The sequence below is a fragment of the Struthio camelus genome, chromosome 1 (assembly GCF_040807025.1).
Source record: "Struthio camelus isolate bStrCam1 chromosome 1, bStrCam1.hap1, whole genome shotgun sequence".
NCBI lineage: Eukaryota > Metazoa > Chordata > Aves > Struthioniformes > Struthionidae > Struthio > Struthio camelus.
The window spans coordinates 62,149,463-62,172,325 of record NC_090942.1 but is presented as its reverse complement, the minus strand read 5'-3'; the positions used below and the strand labels follow the sequence as shown (position 1 = coordinate 62,172,325).

The 22,863-nt window shown below is 41.9% G+C and overlaps 1 protein-coding gene and 1 non-coding gene across 3 annotated transcripts in view; one reads left to right on the top strand and one right to left on the bottom strand.

Moving 5' to 3' along the window:
* The window catches only part of APPL2 (adaptor protein, phosphotyrosine interacting with PH domain and leucine zipper 2), a 40,920-nt gene extending 20,828 nt beyond the window's left edge, over nucleotides 1-20,092 (bottom strand). The window contains exons 1-5 of one of the 2 annotated variants that reach the window (XM_068944134.1): nucleotides 19,744-20,092; nucleotides 14,933-15,031; nucleotides 4,634-4,693; nucleotides 4,106-4,177; nucleotides 584-671 (exon numbers count right to left, since the gene is read on the bottom strand). In XM_068944134.1, coding sequence (XP_068800235.1) covers nucleotides 584-671; nucleotides 4,106-4,177; nucleotides 4,634-4,693; nucleotides 14,933-15,031; nucleotides 19,744-20,016 — 592 coding nt within the window. In that variant the 5' untranslated portion in view covers nucleotides 20,017-20,092. The remainder of the gene's footprint in view (nucleotides 1-583; nucleotides 672-4,105; nucleotides 4,178-4,633; nucleotides 4,694-14,932; nucleotides 15,032-19,743) is intronic. The other variant, XM_068944143.1, reaches the window with a different exon arrangement.
* Nucleotides 20,093-22,730: 2,638 nt separating this feature from the next.
* Nucleotides 22,731-22,863, top strand: part of LOC104147405 (uncharacterized) — a 28,064-nt gene continuing 27,931 nt past the window's right edge. The window contains exon 1 of the transcript XR_011141213.1: nucleotides 22,731-22,810. This is a non-coding gene — a transcript (uncharacterized protein). The remainder of the gene's footprint in view (nucleotides 22,811-22,863) is intronic.

The window sequence follows — 22,863 nt, the reverse complement described above, 5'->3', positions numbered from 1 at the left end:
GAGTGTCCTTGACCTTGAATATCAGCCCTCTTTTGAAATTATACCAAATGTTTCCATTATTGCTTAGCTGTTTAAATAAGAAATCTCCAAGTTTGTGCAATCAACTTACTTGGAACTGTCCTGGGATAGCAGAGATTTAAAGGGGACAGATTACTTAAAATGAAGGCAATATAGCATATTAAGAAGGAAAAAAAAATTCCTGCTTGTGCCTTTCAAATAAACCTAAACTTCTGTAGTGGGATTAATACTGTTTACAAGCCAGATTCATTGCTAAATTTCCCCACTTTGGGCGATTATAACATCACTGACTTCAGTGCAATTACACTAATGTAAAAGCAGAGTGACTCAACAAAGAACAAAGCTGTGTGTTTTCAAACTTGCACTATCTGCATAAAGTATGGTGAATTTGCACTATTTATGTCTGAGCAAGAGCCTGTACCTGGCAGTGACATTCTGCAGTAGAAAAATATCAAACTTTTCTGCGAAAGGATATAAGAAAAATGTGTTTGTGATATTAAGCCTCAACTTACTATGGAATAAATCAGGCAACAAGTTACCAAGAGAGAAATTAAAATAAACTTACCCGTGAGATCCTTTTCCCTGAACTGGATTATTGGGAGAACCATTGTATCTGCAAGCTGTTTTGCCAGGTCAGAATGGAGAACATTGAGCTGAAACAGAAAAAGAGAAATGCCCCCAAGACACTATGTACATTAAAAAGTTTAATATACAGGGCTTGTTGCTGAACTGTGAGTGACGTACATCTCCATGTAACCGTCTCAGCCCTCCCGAATGTCAGAATTCTACTTAGAAACCAGTGCTCCTACATGATATGAAGCATATGCATTTACTTTTGTTATAAAGGACAAAAATTTCTCACCAAACCTCCCACTGGGCAAAATTATGCAAGGTCTGGTTGCTTTATGGTATTTCTCATCCCAAATGGTGGAAATATATCAAGACCACCAAATGTCATTATTATTAATCTTTTTGGCCTTATACATATCTCCTCCAAGGCATTAAAAATCCATGAATAGCAAATATCAAACTCTTAGCTTATTCAAATTCTGGTGTTTGGGCCTTTATATTGGCCTTTACTTTGGGCCTTTACTTTGGAAACTCATATAAAACACTCCTGAACACCATCTAAAACCATCAAGTCCTGATAAAGTCAGTAAAAAACTGACACTTACGGCTACATACCAGTAGCCATCAACAAACATCCCTAAGTGCTCCAGTCAAAAATATTATCCTATTAGTAAACAGCCAGGAAAATGAGACAAACTTGCCAGAAGCCAAGCTTGGAACAAAAGCATGCACCTTCACGCTATGTGCTGTCCACAGTTTGCTATGCAAACACTGGCTCTTACTTCAGCAGGATTAGAAACTTCCCTTTTGTCGAAAGAAAAGACTTGAATAAGCAGTCAATGCAATTTGAAGTTTTCAAAGTGAAATGTGAGTATACCTTACCTTTTATAAGTTTAGTGTGTCAATTTAAAATAAAAAGCGTAAATTTCTTAGTACTCTCATTTCTTATGTTTTTCCCTCATGTAAACCAAAGTTTTCAAAATGACAACCTCAGCACCTGGCAGCCACAGTCGCACTATGTACTTTTTCCTTTCTTTCGTAATACTCAACCTCAAAGTCACGTCTCCTGCTGAAAATCAGTGGTCCCTTTGGTCTTTCTGCATGCAACACGCTCAACACCAACAGGGATTTTGCCTGAGTAAGAACTAGCAGATCACAGTGACGTTTTCACCAGAAAAATTAACACCAATTTCTACATTACCCATCTTTCTCCCACTTCCATGTAGGAAGAGGTAAACCAACAAGCCCCAGTGGTTAACCCATGACTATCCTAATCGCGTGATTTACGTTCACGGTTATTTTCCATCCCACTACCTATGCCAGCTTTCTGATGAACACATACGCGGTTACTTACAGGTTTCCACTGTAACTTCAGTTTTCTTACTATGTACATGAGCGCAGGGTTTTTTAAAGCACTTTTTTGTTTTAAATACATTACACAGCTATATAATTAACCAACAAAATTTATTTTTCCTTGAAAGCAAAAGTACATAAACCCTCAACCTGAGTTGTTAAACTGTACTATAACAATCATTTAAAAGGTCATCTTTGGCGGTGCAAAACTGCAGAGCAACGATCTATATGAAGACAGTCTGGATTAGAGTGTGGGCCCTAGCACTGCACAGTTGCTGAAGAAGCACACCTGCCATTTGTGCCCAGCAGACAAGAAAAGGACATAACACACTTCCATACTAAAAACACATTTTCAAGATATGTGAGACAGACGGGGATTTTCCCCTAAATGCTTAATTTCATTCCTGCCCAGTGTTTTCCAATAATCCAAAGAACTTTTCAGTCCCCACACACCATATTAGGGCAGTTCACTTGACCCTTAATTCTAAAGCTTAACTGAAGAGGATTTCATCTGTAATTAGCCTTCATTAACCAGTTTTTGTTAGTTCTCGATACCACAGAGTTCCAACTCCACTTCTACGACTAGACTCTCTTTCCATTCATGAGAGTTAACCAGGACACAATCACAATGGGGGACACAGCATGAAAGGTCCCATTTAAATATTTTACCCTTAGATCTGTTTCTTGTTCCTATTCTTGTAAGCATCTCTGAAATTCTGCACATCAAGACATATTTTTAAAGCACCTGTAAGACACTGTACAGGATGAAGGCAAGGCTCTCGTGTCTGCAGTGACATGGAAAGAGTCTTAGATGTGTTCAGGTAGGATGTCTACTACACTGCCTGATGTTACAAACTACGAGGACACTACAACACTGACATTATATTCTGCCTGTTTGTTCATGGTATAGTACCCTTCTGGAGGCCTCTAGGCAGTGTTATGCAGGCAGGGAGGAAGTCTGTATTTCCCACTAGAGGATACAGAACTAAAGCAGGGTAATTCAATGCCTGTAGAACGGACAACTGGAAAACAACAGGTACAGGGGCTAGCTAACACACATAAAAGGTGGCTAATGAAAGAAGCAGTTTCTTGCGAGGGAAAAAATGGCTCCCAGCTTTCCTCCTGCAAAGGGGAGGATTCTTTTGTACCTGGGAAGGAGAAAGTTACGGTTTTGATCTATTTGTACTTCACCAAGACAGGTACTTGACTTGTATTACCAGAGTATCCTTTCAAATATTGCCAGAGAGCAGGTATGCAGCAGGAAAAGCCTAAGCGCAAAGTTAACTTTTGGGATTCCTCTCATTAAATCACTAGGGTTACCCATGGGATGAGCATGGCTCTAAAATTTTTAACTTTTTTTTGCCCCATATCCCTCCTATCTCCCATCCCTTTTTCCAAAATCATACCGCAGTACAGCCCTTTGCCCTCTTAATAAAGATTTAAAGTAGTCTAACAAGAAGCACAGCATTCTCCTGATGGCATACAGCCCTACTCACACCAGGAAGAGTGATGTGACACTAAAGAAGGGCACTTAAGCGATAAGGGCCTAGATACTGAGATTATCTTGAAATTTTATATGGGTAGGGCTAGCAAGAGCACTTTTACAAAGACTCCCACTGCTTAGCAGCCGCCTACACAGAGCAGAGGTGTTGCGTGCATGCAGCTGTAATACCTAACCTGCCCTGAGCAAGCAGGTTCTGCTGCCTGCACCAATACCCTTTGGATTCCAGGTGATCTTACAGGAACTAAGCAGCAACCTTACTAATAATACACAGCCGTCGTGCCTCCTTCCCTGGAAAGTTTGGGCTCAGAGCGCAGTGTGTAAAGCTTGTAAGTGTAAATGCATTTTTTTTTTTTTTAACTGAGTGAAATTAGAAATGACCCCAGGTTATCTGACATATGTTCTCTTTTCTGATTTCCCTACTTGGAAAGTGAAGCTTTGCTCTGAGGATGGCTTGTGGGAAGGAGGCAAAGAAACAGCTCTAGTGGTCTGTAGACCTGAAGAGGCTGTTACAAAAGGGTGGGTTTATGCTCCTTTTCTCCCCTGTTTAAATGGCTATACAGAGCCCAGGCACCATCTAGCCTTCAGTGGGAAGGCTCAGAATCAAAAGGATTTATCACCAACATAAAAAAAAAACAAAGTTCTAGTGGCAATTCAAATTACCTCATCCACAACTTTTGAAAAGTAATGAAGGGTGGATATCACTTCTTCATCTCCTTTACCTAAGGCAAAATGCTGAAAACAGAAACACACATTTGGTCTGTAAATCAATAAAAGTAAGTATAAAAACATATCTTATACAGAAATAATAAATACTCCTACAAAAAACAGCAAATGATAAAACTAAATGGAAAAATATTAAGTCATTAATACATATTCTTTATACTTTGCTCCGGTTGGTTTAAATGAACTGATTTTGCACAACATATAATTAACAGCTATTTTAAAGTCATGGTCATATAATTAGAACAAACTGGTTTGCATCGTTATGAATGTATTAAAAAAAACAGTCCAAAATATGAGTTAAGATGCACAGAAGTGACCTAATTCCCCCCAATGTACTGGGGAATTTTACAGCTGTCTTCACATGAAACCAAGTAGGCCAATGCCCTAAGCACTTCTGGAAACCACGCTCTGAACAGGCTTCTTCACACGTTTGGGGGGCGGGGGGAAGAGGGATGCTGGACATACCTGCTTTTCATAGGCAAGGAGCTGCTTTGAAAGCTGTTGCGTGGCAAGACACATTTCGTTCTACAAACAAAAGAGACAAGTTAATAGAAATAATGAAAAGTCTTCAGGACTGTTGTTCCTACTAGTTTGTTACCAGCTTACTGACTGAATCTGCAACTACTTACGCAGATGTTCAGCTGTATGTAAAAATAAAAAAAAAAAAATCCCAGAATAGCTGCACAGAGAAACAGTAATAACAGGTGCACTTCAGACCTGATCAACACAGAGTTTGCTTCAGTTTCTCTACTTTGATTAGAGATAGGATTTGGCTGTTTTTTTTTTTTTCAAAATAATAAAAGCAGAACAACCTTACACATGTATGCAGTCATACCAGCATAACAGTATTTCATACTGGTTAATCACCTTTCCCCAAAATTTTCAGAAATAAAGGGTGTCAGTAAATGTACCTTTATATAACGCATTCATGCTCATGGAATGTATCGATACAATTACATTGCTTTAAGCTGACACAGGAGTACAAAACAGTGCGTAATTCTGTATTCTCACAGTAAAGCTGTCCAGTGAAAGCATGCACATACTTAAGAGCTACCCAAAGCAAGACCTGTAGGGAGAGTGTATCATTTGGATTGATATAGCTGGAGAAAAACAGACAAGCTTTTGGATAGGTGAGCCTTTATTCAATATATTTGTAACACTAGCCTATCAATTTTCGAGTGTCTCATTGGTTAATGGCTTAAAATCGGAATTTAAAAAAAAAAAAAAAGCAAAATTGGGATCTACGTTAACCCTTGTCAGATCCTCCTCTAGCTCGGTAACTCAGAGAACTAATCACTTTTAATTTCATTTTAAAACCTTAACATATTCTATTCCCCTCTCTGAGTATGTAAGACCATAGAGAGTTTGTAAAATTCAGAGCAACCTCTGAATTGCTTTAATAGCACCCTTTATGCTGGGTCTGGAGCAGAAAACTATTAAAACTTGGACAGAATGTGTGCGTCCTCTTGTCCTCCCCTTGTTGTCCTGAGGGAGCAGAACAGAGCACACTTGCCAGTCCGGGCCAGGTATTTGGAAATAGCTTCTGCTTTGGCCTCAAGCTATCTCTGACATGCTGCATTACAGCCTGGTGCTTCTGCACCTCCTCGGCATGCCAGGAAGGAGGACTAACACAGACAGCAAGGCTAGTTCCAAACATCTAGCCAGGGTCTTAAGCGTGCCCAAGCGCTCGAAAAGAACAAAGAGAGACATTGCCACAGCTTAGGTAGCAGCAACCATATGTGAACAGCTGCACTGTGAACACACGGCAGAAGCTAATTCCAGCTATCATAAAACACTAGGGTGATATTACTCCCAGCTGGATGGAGATGTGAGAGCAGCAGCCTTCCAAGGCATAAACAAGGGCTCAGAACTTGAGTTAGTCTGGGACCAAATTCAGATCACGTGCTCCCATGACTATTCTCACCTCACAGTGATGGACTAGTCCTGTTTCTTGTTTCAGACCAACGAGCCTTACACTTTCATATAGTATATAATAGCCAGGATTCATGTAAGACTTGCAAGTTGGTTGCGTGGATTGTGAAGCTTTTATGTGTGAAAGCTTTACACAAACACTTGGGATTTAAACATTTCCCAAGCCAGTGGATGGAAAAGGCTGTTGTGTCTTAACAATGAGTTAATGAACCTTGTTAAGAACTTAGCCAAGAAGAGGAATAGATATTAGCTATCTGCCACCAGGCAGTAAGAACACCTGAGAGACTTTACCACCCCTCCAAGTGGGAGTTGGCAAGCAATGGCTTGATGACAGGAAGGATGAGACTCTTTCCATGTGGAGTGCTGATATTAAAAGGGTGTGTGTGTTTGTGTACATGCGGGTGGAGTCCACAGATGAATCCAGACTACAGAGGTTCTCAGGTCTGGGATCTTGTTCATGAGCGCCACCTCAAAGACAGAACCGAGTAAGAAATGGAGTCTTTCTTCACACAGGAACTGTGATGCCATCTGTCGGATTTATAGCTGAGTTGGGGTGAGAAAAACCTTCTGAAAATAACCTGAAAGTTGGAAACAGGCCTTTTTTCCCCTCCCCCTTTTGTTTCAGTTCACTTATTCCTGCAAAGTCTGCAACTGTGTGGTCTGTTTTGGATTTTGAAAACAAATGCTTTTGGCTTGAACTGGTTAACGTGAAGAGAAGCTTCAGAACAACATGCTGACTCCAAAGGCATCCCACTCCTTTGTGCTAGTGATCCTCAAAACTTCTAGTAGTTTGTTTTTTAAGACTACCAGATCCTCAATTCTGCCCCCGCTCCACGATATCCAATAACGTAATAAAGAGTAATAGAGAGCATCTGTACTCATCTACATGGGACAGTCTGAGGGCTGGCAATGCAGAGAGGTGTGTGGAGGAAGCATCTTCCAATGCTCACCCCTGCCCAGGAAATGTCTCTGGTATTTGATGGGATAATGGGGGGAACACATAAACCCTGAGGGCTCCAAAGGGGTGTAAGTTAACAGCACCATGTCAAGCATATGATCAGGTGACAAAAGCCACAGAGAGACCACAAGCAGATATTCATGGTATGCTACTGTAGATGCAGAAAAAAAATTGATGGAAGGTCCCAGTACAAAATTTACTTTTGGATTTTGGGCTGATTGTGGGACAACAGTCCTACACATCCCTGATGTCCCACTGATGCCAGCAGATCACGTTTTTCACGGCTCTGGCTTTTAAGATGGGTCCTTTGTGTTAGACCAGCACGAACACTTTCCACTCAATCCTAGCCCACGTGGAAGAGTTAATCCTGGCTCCTTCCCTCATCCTCCCAACTGCTGCCAGGCTTTGTTCCCACTAGAGGTAAAAAAAATCATTCATTTTATCACTGAAAACAAAACAAAGCAAACAATTAAGCAAACACATATGAACACAACCACATTGCATAAGGTACGGGAAGCAGGCAAAGTGCTCTGCTGACCTGGTAGTAATACTGCTTTGCTAAGCACACTTATCTGGGAAAGTTTGGTTTAATCCCCCTCCTGCATGTTCCTAATCAGCTTCCTCCCTCCCCTCTACTTCTACTACTAATCAGTCTTAAGACTTAAAAGTTATTTGCACTGCTTCAATTCACAGATCCACTGAATCCAAGAAAATCACTTTAACAGGTTTTAATCTATTTCCAAAACATTTTCCCATGGAATCCAGCCACATTCACTTCTTTTATCCTAAACTGCCTGAAAATTCAGTAGACCACAGCAAAAGAAAAGCTACTACACAATCCTGATTGCCTGTTCAGCACAATCTCTTCCACATTACCTTTAAATTTCAGCATTCATCAAGCATTTGTGGAACGGGAGAGCTATTAGGAGGTTATCAACTAGAAACTACTAAACATTAACTACTGAACAGAAATCCAGGCATTCTGAGTGAAGGCAATATTAACCAGTACTGTACCTTGCAAAAATATGCATTTTCATTAGATGATTTTACACAACAAAGAAAACATTATTGCAGCACTAATGTAAAAAATACACTGGAAGGGAGGAAGAAAGGACTGGACAGAAACAAGTATCAAATAGTTATGATCAGTTACGCTCACAGAAATATTCCTGGGTTAACTCTCCCTTTTTTTTTTTTTTTTTTAAGAAAAAAAATCATCTTGGCTAGCATGCTTAGTGCAGAGGGATAGGTTTTTTTGTTTGTTTGTTTGTTTTTTTTTTACAGTTCACTAACACCAGATCACACAGAAATGCTAATGAACGTGGTGTCTTGAATCTAACATTAATCTATCATAAATGACAAAATACCAGATTAGAAAACGTCTGGTTTAATTCTTAATTCAATACCTCATCCTACCTTCAGATTAGTCAGCAACAAAACGTCCTTTTCTTTTTTTTTTTGGATCTACTGCTAGAGCAAAGGCATGCGATTTTATCACCTCATTATCATCTTTATTCACCAAGCTATTTGTATGAACAGAAGATAGTAGGATTTTTCTGTAACTTGTTTGTAATAAAATCGCCATTAAACTAACCATTTATTTGTGAGATATTCCATCCCTTTTTAGGGTCTCTTTTGGTATTTTTCCTAAATAAACTCTGGGTCCAATGCATCGAAGTCAGAAGGTATTTCTGCAGACAGTTGTCTACCAGATTCCAGATTTGAGGGCATGAGAAGGATTAAGCTGAGCTATAAATTAACTTCTAAAGACACAGAGCTATTCCATCATGTCCAATCCTAATATAATGAAGCTTTCTGCAAAGCTACTTTCCTGCTTCAGCTTCAGCTAAAGCCAGTACTTTAAAAAGTCTGCAAGTAACCAGTACACAGAACTGCCAAATGTTTCTTCATGTGAACAGGCAAGATAATGGGAAAGGCATATAACCTGAGCCTCGCATGCGCACAATGACATGCCATAAAAGTCAGTTTGCATTTGGGTAAGCCTAATGTTTGATAAATAATGAAGAAAAAGGTAGGTGGTTGAAGAAGAAGGTCCACAAGGGAGCTACAGCTTTCTTGTCCTTTCAGAACTAGGGAACACATTTACCTTTAAAACCAGGCACAGGAAAGAACTGGGTTTTACATGACTAGGTTTTATGCACGTGTGTATCATCTTCTTGGAATACATAATTCTCCAGCAATCTGGAAAACGTTAGTCCTACATGTTTACATTTGCATATTAAGTGGCTTGAAAACATGAACCCAAAGGTGGGAGAAGCTAAGCATCACCAGGGTGCTCAGGCTGCACAGCACCTTACAAGATCAGGCTTGCCCTGATGCTGCGTTCAGTCCTCACAAACATGAATGTCTCAGCAAAGGATCATCTAACAGCTTGAAAAAAGAAGAGACACTAGTCAAAACTCTGCTGTAAAACAGCAAGGGCAGCTACAATACGATTTCTAGTTCAATAGGGAAAAAATCTTTACCGTTTCCTGCAATGAAACTACTATCAGCAGGGCATTTATGCATTGCAGTATCCTTGTAGTACTCAGACCTCCAGATCCTGGTTATCACAATATTACCTTGTTTCCGGGCATGCTGACAACTCCAACTTCATCAGCAGTATTAAAATAAACTCCCATGACTTTGTCAATACACTACTTATCATGTGATTATGTTCTATTTACCTCTGTTAGTAGCATATGGTGAATAAGGCTCAGGAAATGCTTCATAACAAACTTGCAATGAATATGGAACAATAAGAAATACAGACATATAGCACTTCACAGATGTCAGTACTGACAAATCTATTTTATTGCAAGTCTGTCCTATCTGCTATTCTATGGAAGCTTCTCTACCTGGAACCGAAGGGTTACCAAATGCGTAACTTAAACTTCATTTCAAAGAAAAAATTTGAAAAGACAACACAATTGTTCCCTAAGGCATGAAAATAAATGTAATTAAAAAAAAAAATTAGTTTCAGTGCTTACTCGTTCTTTTAGCAAGAAATAATTTAAGAATTCGGAACACTTGGGGTTAGCTGTGCAGTGTAATAAATACAAAAATCTGTGTATGCCCCCTAGACAGCTTATCAGAGATCTACTTGATTTATGGCCCTAGATACATACAAGCTGTCTTGATACCCATTTTATGTGGTGCATATAAACCAAGACTATTCAGTAAATTTCGAGAGTTTCCCTCTGAGCCTGTACATAAATAGGCAGCAAGCCCCAGAGGTTGTTGCTGCCTTGCCCGTGTGACTGTGAAGTCACAAGACAACTGCAGACAGAGACACTGAAGCTGAACAGAACCGTCCTCCACAATTCCCATGTTGTTCTCTCTCGGGATATATTGCTGAAGGCAATACTGGCTTCTTTTGATTCTCCTTCTATTCTCACTGCTTGTAATATGGAGGCATATTTGTCAGGAATGCCAAAAATAAATCTCTTTCCAATGACAACACACTGCACCTTACTTTCCTCTAATCTGCTTACCAGTTTACCTCTTCTAATAGTCAGTAAGAGAAGCAACAGTCTTCTCAGTTTTTAAATGGCATTTCATTTCATTAAATGAAGATCTCAACCAAGCTGTTTCTGTAGTACAATGAAGAACTGGAGATGATGGTAAGGCTCTGAAGAGAATTTAATATGGCAGTGGGAAGTCAGGAATGTGAACTGGGCACAGCTTGTTCACACACCATTGCAAGAATCTCAGCATGCAACTTCAGTTAATGAAGTTTTCTGACAATCCCTGCTGGCTGCATTACCTATCGCTCAGTGGATAAACAATCAGAACCACGGAAACAACATTCACAACAATCAGACAGCAGCAGTGCCAGACACAACACTGGGGCTTGCAGGGAGGGAGAACTCCAAGAACAAACGCTGGAAGAAAGATCTCTTCCACGAGATCGTCAACATGATAAACTACTCCTGAGCACCAGAGCCCAGTCAGGAGAACAAAACTGAAGCAGGAAATATAATACATTTTCACAAGGGTGTGGTTTGTTTTATGAACAAATATCAAAGTGTTTCTCTACATTTACACACATGGGCTTGTCAGATCTGCTGAACTTCACTTCCAAAGTGTGAGCTAATACATTTGGCTCCTGTGGCCTTCTCCTTCACCATGGGGTCATACTCCGCACCTGCCTTGTAGCATTGCAGCCTCTTTCCCACTACAGAACCCCATGGGCCAAATGGAGTCACCAACCCGTTGCATTTGGTGTGTGAGCTGTCCTGATCCTGCACAGCAAGGGGCTTGCCACGTACCCAGGGCTTTGCACTCAAAGGAGATCTTCCAGGAGCACACCATCCAGCTGCAGCCTTAGTGCTACAGGCCCTCCCACATCAAGGGGCTCTACGTGCCCAGGGGGCATATTCATTGCAAGATCCTGCAATGCCTCCACCACACCATCAGATGCTGCAGACCCCTCATTCCCCTCTTGGCACAAAAGGGGTTTCAAGTCATTTCAAAGCTCTGCCTACAGGGTTTAGTGAAGTCCTTCCCGACGAATGCACCCATCCCAACAACTGCCCTAAAGTCACTGGAAAAACATGCTTCAACAGGCTGACAGCAAAAGGCATGCAAAAATGAAGCTGTGCCTCAGTAAGTGGATTTCTCAAAAATGAGGTCCCCAGCATCTAGCAGAATTCTGTAGCTAAGATGGAATGTAAAAGAAGTTTTCAAAAATGGTTTCCATCTTCCTAAAAGTGTTTTTAAAAGGTCTGGGCAAATACTTCTTTCTTCCTTGCATTCCTTTCAAACATACTGATCCAAGCGTTTAGAGGAGCTTGGACTGTCAATTTACAAGCTTGCTGCTGTTCCACACACAAAGCGGTGTTTTGGGACAAATACATACATATATCCAAATGGATAATTACCTACTTGCAATTGCTACTAATTGCTGCTCCTCTGAGACTTTGCCCTGTACCCGTGGAGAACTGCCAACTATTGTTATTTGATCATAAGCTACAGTGGTTTGAATTACACAAAAATTCAAGTTCTCATCACAAGAAACAAAAGGGTTTCTAGCAAACTTCTACAGAAAATCTTGAAAATATGGCCCAGCCACACCTGGGAAAATCCAGTTCAGAGTGTAATTAGGAAGAAACCAAGTTTTGTTTTGTTTTTTTTTTTTTTTATTAATTGTCATAACTATTTTGAGAGGGCATATGCCCTGATTTTTAACATTGTAGACTGGTTAACAATCCACCGCTGTTTTGTCTGACTGCCATGACTATGATTCCAGCCATTTTTATGGCTGCACAAATAGAACTTGTATCATTGCATCAAAGTAGGTCAGTCGCTGTAATTCCTGCTCTACAGATAAGTAAATCCTAGTGAATGGCAGTCACTTTCCAAAGGCAAAAAAGCCAAATTCAGAACTCGGATTCTCATTACTCTCAAGTTTTACACTGCCTCTACTGAATCTCATTCCCTCTTAAAATGAAAAGGGTTAGTAGCATTTCCTAATGAACAGTTAGGTGAAGTCCACACAACGTGTCTCCTAACGAAGCATCAGCAAAAATTGATTTTCTCTTAAGTTGTGAATAGACAGGAATCAGCAAAGAAATATAACACATTGATTTTTCTTAACTGTCTATTCATGGTTAGTGGGCAATTCAGTATTTCACTTCTTTTTCTAGGGCAAATACAATCATAGCATTTTGTAACACAGGGTATGCATCTCAAATATTGAGGGGGAATTCAGTTAGAAAGAGTGTCCTCCTTTGAAATATTCAGAAACAGTTCTTTAAATGATATATTGATATTTGCAAAGTTTAGGAAAATTAGTCAGAAATGAATGTTAGTTAGCCTACACAGCACCAATACTCTCTTGGGAATTAATCATATATGGCCGAATTAATTATTTCCACTTTTTTAATTTAAATAACAGGATTTTGCCCCAATGTTGGGGTATTCTTTTAGATCTCATGCAAAACTATCAAGACTTTTTAAAGCACACACAGAAAAAACAAAAAAAGTTTCCCTTTTCCACTCACATCACTAATACAATCTATTTCTACTTTACCGATACTGTAACGTCTTTTTTGCTACTACAGTACTGGATCCTGGGAACACAAGCCCTGGGAACATGAGCCCAAACTGAAGTTACAACCCTTTGATTCCCAAGGAATTGTGAGGCAGCAGCACTACTGAGAACACTAAATGTTAAGCCAATGTCGAATTTAAACGACTGCTATGTGCCTCTCATCTCAAAATAGAAGCAAATATCTGATGAGACACGCCAAGGCATACACCTAAAATCCACCACGGACCAAAAATTTAGGTTGAACTAAAGCAGGAAGTGCGTAAGAATAAAAGGGACAAGAAGCGTCGGGCAAATGAAGAAGACGCAGTAGTACTGCAAAGCACAGATGGGCAAATGGGCTGAGACAGTGAAAAGAAACAGGAAATGTCATGAACTGTGGGGAAACAGAAATGGAGAAGGCTAAGAACCGAGATGGAAAGGAAGAGGCAAACAGGAGCAGACAAAGCATTTTTTCATGAATCACAGGCCAGAGTCACTGCTTCCTAAAATGCCATTCTAACAAGGCATAAGCAGGGGGAAGGGACATGTAGTCCACAAGCTGTGCACTTAATAATCGAAGCATATTTATGCTCCAATTTCCTCCTCCTACCCATTTCAATCCCATCTGCTGTCTGGTCTCAGATTTCCACCATCCTACATGCCTACACTTTTGCTATTCTTAAAGCCCAATGACACTGTCAAAATGCCCATCACTGACCCTGTCAGAGTGCTGATTTCATGCTGTCTCTGCAGCCCCTGGCTACGCACTGTATTGTTTCCTAAGCATCTGAGTTGTGCTGTAACCCTTTGACTGCTCTGCATTTGCACAGGGCCCAAAACACGAAGACTAGACCTGGACCTTCCAGCTGTAGGTAGCTAGACCTTCAGCAGGCTGCTCTTTCTTTCCAAGTCACACTATCAGTCACCCCAAAGAGTAATCCCACCAAATGGGCATATATCAGCACTAGTTTTATAGCTGAACTCATTTCTGATAATGTAAGACGAGAATCAGGCATTCAGTCTCCCAGTAAATTCAAAGTACTCAGGTCTCACCTCTCTATGCTCTTTGACTTACTAGTTTAACAACAGAACTTACTTTCAACGGAAATTAGGTGCCCAACCTACAAAAACGCTTGCAAAAATTCCATGACATATCGTCTACATCTCTAAAGGCCTAGATATGGTACTCTGAAATATCTAGCCTTATGCACATGGGAATCCTAGCTTCACTGAAAATCACTCCGATTTATAATAATACTTTCCAAAGCACTGCATGCAACTTGCAAGTTTTATTTTCAAAGGGATTTAATCATCTAGGTCATGTAAACGCTTTAGAAAGCGTTATCTTTTTCCCACTCGCATATTTTTCACACTGCGTACTTTAGGTAATCAACCTCATCATGATTCCAGGTGTATACTCTCTCTGTTACTAATGGACACAGACAGTTGCTTCCATATGGTGAATCAAAGCATTTAAATTGGATGCCTAAAGCCAGCATGAATACCCATCTGTGTGTTGCGTCTATATTTAGGCAAGTAATTTTGTAAAAGCTGACCTTCCAATCTACTATAAGGTAAGGATATAGCACAATTTTTCTTTTATTAATTGTTTGGAGATAAGATAAGACCAACAGATAAGACTTTTTTCATACCGATGACTCTTCTGAACACCAAGGCAGGAAAGGGCTGAGACATCAGATGGGAAACACCCATAACTCCTCTGCAAGCCACAGGAGGTACAGGTACTTGGCACCCGTTTAAATCATGTAAATAACAGCATCATAATAGCAACTTAGCTTCTACTGCTCACTGAACAAAAGCAGCACAAATGAAAAATTACCTGAGCACCATAGACACGCTGCATTGCCTGAAGCAACTGGTTTGTATATTCGGTAAGGGTTCCTGCATCTTCTTCAAATACGCTAAGCAAAGATCGAGTCTTCAATAAAAGAAAAAAAGCAAACAGTTTTAACCTCAAATGCAAATACTAAAAATAATCATAAAAGAATGTAAATAAATGGTAGCACAAATACAAATGAATCAGAAATAATAAGCCTTTGACTTTATATGGCTCCATTTATTCACAGAGCTCAAAAAACAGGGAGAAATTGGTCTTTCTTGTGGACAGGCAAACAGACGCTTAAGAAAGTGATGTGCTAAAGCGTTAACATGGCCAGGTTCTGACTCCTAGTCTCTTGCTCTAACTAACAGACATTCCTTCCAACACCATCAGGAATGTAAAAAATCCTGAATCTCTGCCTGCTGATTACAGTAATCCAAGCCACATTAAGGACTCTGGGACAAACACCATTGCTCGCTCACTTTACTTCTCTAACGTCAGACTGCATTAAAAGCACTCCTTTTCATTAGATAATTTACAGAGTATTATTCACTCTCAACTGTCTTGGGCAATTCTTAAAGGGCCACTGACAAAACTAGCTGATGTAATCAGACCAAACAACTGGGTGTTCATTTATAACAACAGCCACAGCCGCGTATGCATGCTCAGAGATACCCTGTACTTTCTCCATTCTCCTAGCTCATCTTTGTCAGCAAAGGGGAAGAAAAAGAGCATAACAACTTATGTTATTTTAGAGATGTGAATCCCCTTGGTTTGTTTTGGTAGAATCATCAGGAACAATGAGCGATGTTGCTGACACAGCTTCTGAGATAGGAAAGAACAAAATCTCAGAAAAATGCTGAGCTCTGGAACTTAATAGTTGAAGACAATATTGAAAGAGGGAGGGCTCTCACTAAATTTTTGACAGTGTCCCTTTAACAAAGTCATGATCCATCCTTGGTCTTAACTCTGGTAAATCCAATCTGTTTGATGCTAACTGGCAATGTCTTTCCATCTGTACCACTAATTTATATCACATTAGTTTCATCTGCTTACCTGAGGGGCATCCATAAACACCAGTGCTTTAATAATCATGTCAGCCCTGTAACAGAGCCAGTGCTTTATCCGTCCTCCTATAACAGGAATCTCTAACGTGCCTGAAGGAGCCAGGTCCTAACCTGGGAAATTTATTTTAGAGTCTTATGGAAGTTTTAAGTTTCCCCACTATTTAAGAGGGGATTAACGCCCTCTTAAATGCCTTCCCCAAGGCATTTATTCTTCTTTGCAAAGCTCTCTGCAGACATTTTACATTTGTCCTGAAAAACAACTCAAAAATCGGCATCCTTTTAAGAACCCTGGCCTAAAGACAAACCATCATTCCACCTCTGCGGAGAAGCGCGTCTAAGCTATAAAGCGCTGTTGCTCAGTGGTTCCAAGTAGGTGACTTAGGAGTTAGACTAACCCAACTCCGTTCTGCTCTAGACATTGCACGGCAGCACTTCCACGCTTTGGGTAAGTCACCTGAGCTCTCAACGTTGCAGTCTGCTGATGTGCAAAGTTAGTGCAACATTTCTACCTTAGAGACACTGTGGCAGTCAATGCATTTAAGAAATTAGTTTGAGATCTGAGCATACAAAGAGATACACAAAGTACTTTATGTTCTCTTTATTATTTTCAAATAAAAAACAAACAATGGAGAGAAGGCACAATCAATGAAATGGATACCAAGACCCCAACCTTCTAAAACACCTTTCTGCAGAACTTCCTTAGAGGGACAGTGGCATGATTTTGAGAGTTTCCAGTACTAAACTATTATTTCAGCAATGGAAAACTTACTGGCTTTCAAAAATATCTAGTTTTAAATGTTCTTACCTTCCATGACATAGCAATTAAAATTAGCAAAACTAACACCAACAGTCCAACTCCTATCTATACAGCGCGTATCATCCCTGTAATGTGTTACAACAGCAGATGAACTCTATAGGATATAAGGATGGTTAAAAAAAATAAGTCTAAGTAGGATAAAAATGACAAAACTTTACATGTAACGTTAATCAAGACCAATCTCAAGCCAAGATTAAAAAATAAAATACAATAGAACTAAAAGTTGTTGCCTGAATTAGGCTACACATTGCATGTTTCTGCATCCTGAAAAAGGTTTTCAAACGTACAAACGTCAGCCAGACGCCAGAATCCTACTGAATTTTTGCAGGTTCAGTTTTTCAGATGCCTAACCATGGACTGAGGTAGAACAGCTCTGGGAAATCATTTCTGAAAGTCTTGGCCTCAGTTATTAGCACTTTGTTCAAAAATAATAAAAACAATAAATGATTCAAGCAGTTTGGAAGTTATGCTTGGAAACTTTTATATTTAAGAACACTATTTTGAATCACTGCAACAAAATGCCAGCACATGTATATTTTTGTTGTTACTGCTGTTTTGACAAATTCTGGAATAGCAGATAACGCTGCTGAAATGAACCAGTAATCCAAACATGAGTCTAACATTTTTGGAGGCCTCACTAATAGCACCATCATCTCAGCTTCTGGAAAAACAGGAAAAAATTTCTGCTTTCATGTAAGCATTTCCCCTGATTTTAGCATGGCTGGTTGCACAAATTTCTCTATTTTGTGACCAAACACCTCAAAATTGCATGCCTTATAGACTCTTTTGGTCAGTGCTTGGAGACAGATCAAGACAAAAGTACTAGGCCATCGGCGAGAGAGAAAGCGAGCTTCAGAAAACTGATAAAGAAATAACTTCAGCCGAATTCTCATCCGCCTCACACATAATTTATGTATTTTATATAGCGTATGCAAAATGAGGTTATATCCTCAATTTACCAACCCTCTGCATTGCTGTAAGTGACTGCAAAAGGCAGAAGGGAATCAGGTCACCTTGCACAGAAGTAAATGATCACATATGGTACTAAACTGTAAGCTCTGTAGGACAGAGACTGTCTTTTTGCTTTTATTTTGCAGTACCCTGCTCACGGAGGCCATAAATCTAAAGCTCTCTCCAAAAAACAAGTGATAAAAATATGAAAGACGGGCAAAAAACATTTCCTTGCATGAAAAAAACAGATTTTAGCAACACTGGGTCATTAAATAACACTAAATAATGCCCTTCTCTTCTGAAGTTGCAGGACTTAAACAAAAGGCGATGGCCAAATCAAATCAAAACGTCCCTCAAATACCGAGGTTTACGCATAGCCCAGTATTTTCAGTTATCGCAAAGGAGAGGTTAACAGCCTACATTTCAGGTCAGAAGAAAGAGGAAGACCTCCAAAATGCAATTCAGTGCTTTGTCCAATTGCTTTCAGTCAGCGTTAAATTTTTAATCATTGCAGTAAGTGTTGACTGAACAGGAAAATGAGTTCACTTGTCCTGCGTGTCAAGTTCTTCAGCTCTAGAATGCACTGGGCAGGTTAATGCTAAACATGCTAATAACTGTACATAATAAATGTAGTACATTTTGGTAAATGTGCGGAACACGGAACAATTCAGGTTGGAAAGAAACACTGGGGGTCATCTGGTCCAAGCCCCTCCGTGCAGCAGGGCCAACTCTGACATTAGATCAGGTTACTCAAGACCTTCTCCAGTCACGTTTTAAAAATCTCCCAAGGATGGAGATTGCACAAGTGCCATATCAAAGACATGACACCAATCACTCCTACTGGAATGGGATTTCACAGCATCACAGAAAACCAGAACGAGAAGAGGTGATCAAGAGCAGCCTCAAGACTAATTAATTGCTGGCAGTTGTGTGCGTCTGATTTTTCCTTTAATATGTCTCTTGATGGAGACTCCGAAACTAACATCTCTCAGCAACCTACTCCACAGCTTACCTATCCACCCCTGGTCCATCAGCAGATGAGTTAAGGGTTACGGCATAGGGACACAAGGGAGCAGGCCCCATGCGGATCCACCCTGCGCTTCCTTTCTGCCCTTCCCTGGTTTACCACTCGCTTTTGAATCTTGTCTGCGCCACGCTTCGTCCTTGAGTTGCCCCTCGGACCCCTCGGCCAAGTTCTTCCTCTCTCCCCTTCCCCTACTCTCTTCCACCCAAACTTCCCCTCTTGCCTCCTCCTTTCTCAGCGCTCCGGGCCTCGCACCTCCCTGCCCTGCCACCGTCCTCCTCTGCGGGGTCTCCGCAGCGCTCGGCCTCGCTCCTGCAGCCGAGCGGCACCAGGGCGCGGGGGGCTGCGGCGGTGGGAACGTCCCCCACCTTCACCTCTCCGCGAGGGAAGCCTCTCGGTGCGAACCACAGCCCTCGGGACCCCTTGCCACCGCTGCAGGGGAACGGGCGCGCTTGTGGCGCGATGGGGCCGAACCTCCTTTGGGGGCCAAGCGGCTCCGGCCTCCCATTGCCTCGCCGGCCAAGGCACGACGCCGAGCCGGGCGCCCCTACCCCCACCGAGCCCGCTTCGCCTCTTCGGGGCGACCCTTCAGGCCGTGCGCCCCACGGTGAGGAAAGCGCGAGGAAAAAGCCGAAGGAGAGGTCAGTCTGACTGAGGTGAGGCACAAGGGCGCCTTCCCTCCCCGTCACCTGCACGGCGGTGCAGGTCCCTCCACGGGCCCCCTTCGAAGCAGCTGGGACCTATTTTCCCCTGCCCGAAAGGGGACTAGCAGCGAAGCCAAAACCACCCCGCAGCCCAAGGGGACGCCGAGCATCGCCTCTCCCCGCCGCCCGGCGGCTGCTCCCCGGCGGCGCCAGCTCCCCCTCTCCCCCCCGCCCCAGGCCGGGCAACCGCCGGCTCAGGTGCGTCACACGGCGGCGGCGGGCACCGCGGCCCGGCCCGGCCCGCTAACCTGCGGGCTGTCCTGTAAAGCTTCTTCCAGGAGGAGCTTGTCGACGGCGGGCATGTTGTCGCTGCGGCGGGGCGCAGGGAGCTGGGGCGGGAGGCGCCCGCTGGCACGCCCCGGCGGCGGGGGCAGGCGGCGCGGCTGGCTGGCTGCCTGCGCGGGCGGAGCCGGGGCGGCAGCGCAGGGCCGCTCACTCCTCCCAGTTCCCGTCGGCGGGAGGAAACGAGTCACGGAGGAGGCGGCGGGGAGGGGGGCAGCGCTGTGGCTTCCTGCCGCCATTAACTGCTGCGGGGCCGCAGGTAGCGCAGCAACCAGTGCGCTCCGGACACTTGAGGCCCAGTCGAACCCCCTTCCCTGCGCTGAGGGGGGTGTTTTATGTTACTATTCATTTACAAGCAAAGGCGTGTTTTTTTTTTTTTTCTCCCTTTAATTACTTCTCTTACTATCTTAATGGCCCTGGGTGGCCTCAGCGTTTGGAGGTTCGTTCAGACGCTCAGGGGGCCAAGGTTAAGGTGGCCCGAAAGCTGGCGCGGCGCTTTCGTCAACGCTCCCCCTTTTAGGGAGGTGGCCGCGGCTTTCGGGGGCCTCAGTTTCTGCAGAAGTCCAGATGTATGGATCTTCAGTTGTTGGCCTGCTTGTCGGCTGCAGCTGTCATTGCTCCAGTGTGACTCGAGAGAAAATGGAGCCCCTTTTAAACAAAAAACAAACAAAACAAAACAAGCAAAAAACCAAAAACCAATCCTGAAAAGTTCAGGAAAAATCCTGCCGATTAAACAGAAAGCGCAAACAGACGTGTTGGCTGTAAAGTGGTAAGATACTATCGTCCTAGGAAAAATACCACAAGTCTTCAGATGATTCATGTTGCTGAAAAATTACTCAAAAAATTCATGCAGCCTGGGTTGCAAAAAACTCCCAAACATCGGCATTGGCCTTTTTCCCCGTTATGGTAAGTGGGCAGCCTTTGTATCTGAATCCCTGTTGATTTTTCCACTTCTGTCACTCTCCCAACAGTTGTGAACATTTTATTTGGCAAGAAAGGTGACTGCTGATAACAGATTTTCTTGCTGATTAAAAGGCTGTACATGAGCAGATGGCTTTAGGAAAGTTTTGCAAATCAGCTGGCTGGTTGTTTGCTTTTGATTACGTATGAGAAAGAGTCATCAAACCCTGTGGCTTTGGCCAAGATCCTTTCTGTGGGTCTGACATTGATTAGTATTGCTTCTGAAGCTTGTGGTATGCCCTTTTAACCCAATGTGCCAAGCCTGCCTTGGTAGGACTCCGCTCCGCTAGCCCTGCAGCTGGACTCCCTGTTCCAGTCCCTTGAATAAAAGCAGAGTTCTCACATTCAGTCCGCTCTTCCTGCCTGCCCCAAGAGATGGAGCAGTAATGAAAATCACTAGCTAATACCACAGATATCAAGTATTACAGACAATACTCGGTTGCATGACGAGAAGACCAAACTAGATATGACTTCATAAGAATAAGGTTAGTTCAGAGAATTTTAGAAAGGTGGAAAGAGGTCAGAAAAAATTTGCACATCGAATTGTAAGTAAGGCATTAGCTGGGCGTTAGCCTTAAGAATCCATGACCTCTTCTGAGTCAATTTGGTCAGTCTATGATAAAGTCTGTCTTTTTTTTAATCTCTTCAAAGATTTTTTTAAAACCTCGTTTGAAATTCACTGTAATAGAAGTTCATGCTTTATCAGATGTTCTATAATTCTTAAAAGTCGCTTCAGGACATTTTTGAATATTTCCCAAGTATTTCTGTTATAAATCTGCCCTTTTCTCCTCCCCCCCCCGCCCGGGTCTTGAAATAGATCAGCAACAGCTCTTCCCCATTGGGTTGAGGTATTTGCTTGACCAAGGAAACATCTGCATATTTGGTAGGTTTTTTCACATCATCTTTCCTCCCAAGAACTATAACATTTAAAGTCTTACTTCATTGTTCTTGATGGCTTTGTTTAGTACGAGCTTCAACTACAGAAGCCTGTATCATTTTTCCAGAACTGAGGATAACTTATTTCTAGGACAGGCTGTACTGGTTTTATTTAAGTGGAACAAAAAGCACTTCAATAATTACTGGAAAGTTAACTATTTTAGTATGTCTCATTCTTTTTTACATCATTCTTTATACAACTTTAAACTTTGTTGATTGTTTATGTGTAATGATCAGAAGACTGTTATTAAATTGCCCCAATACTGTCCAGGTGTTTTTGTATTAAAAAAAATAGTTATGACATAATTACCCTTATGACATATTACCCTTTCCTCGCATTACTGATAATTTAAATTAATTCCCCAGTTACCTAGTTTTGTTAGGTCTCAAGAACTGTGCTCGTGTTCTGACAACTCTAAATAATGTCTTGTCTTTAAAACGATTCAAATAATCTGTAGTACTACCACCAAACATTTCAACAATTAATCTCACAGCATAGTGCTATTACAGAAAAATTAGCTACCTTTGTGTACAGGCAGAAGAATAGGTGGTGCCTAAACCTTTAAAACAGCGGGATATGTCTCTGGGTTTCACCCTGGATCATAAAGTGGGTTTCCCTGCACTGCACCGGTACTGCAGGGTTGGGCTGCTGGACCTAGCAAGGACATGGGAAGCAGCCTGGCCAGTCCAGCTCCAGGCTGCGTGCGTCTGGGACACGCTCGAGTACCTAAATTGCATCTGGTGCCCAAGCTAACTTCTGCAGAACTATATCAGTAGCTTTCCACTGCATAGTATTTTATCCCCACTCTGGAAGACGAACTGCATGGCGTTTATCTTGTCGTGTGGTTCAGAAGCTGCTCGCTGCGCTGGGCAGTGCTAGCAGGGAACCACCTCTGCTGTAGTTCCTGTCTGCTAAATCCAGCTGCGTATGCTACTCCTCAGTTACTGCAAAAGTGTTGCTGGTGAAAAGCGCTCTTTCAGCTTGTGCTCAAAGTCAAATTTAATGGGAACATTGTACACCCAGAAAAGAGAATAGGAAAAACAGCTGATACAGTACCTAGAATCAATCACCTGAATGTACTTTCTGCTTCAAGAAACCAGTTGTGGCAGTATGAACGGAGCTGTAGACCATTTCCAGTGAGTAGCTCAGGTCTTGTATGTGTATTCTGTATTATACAGATGGCTTGATT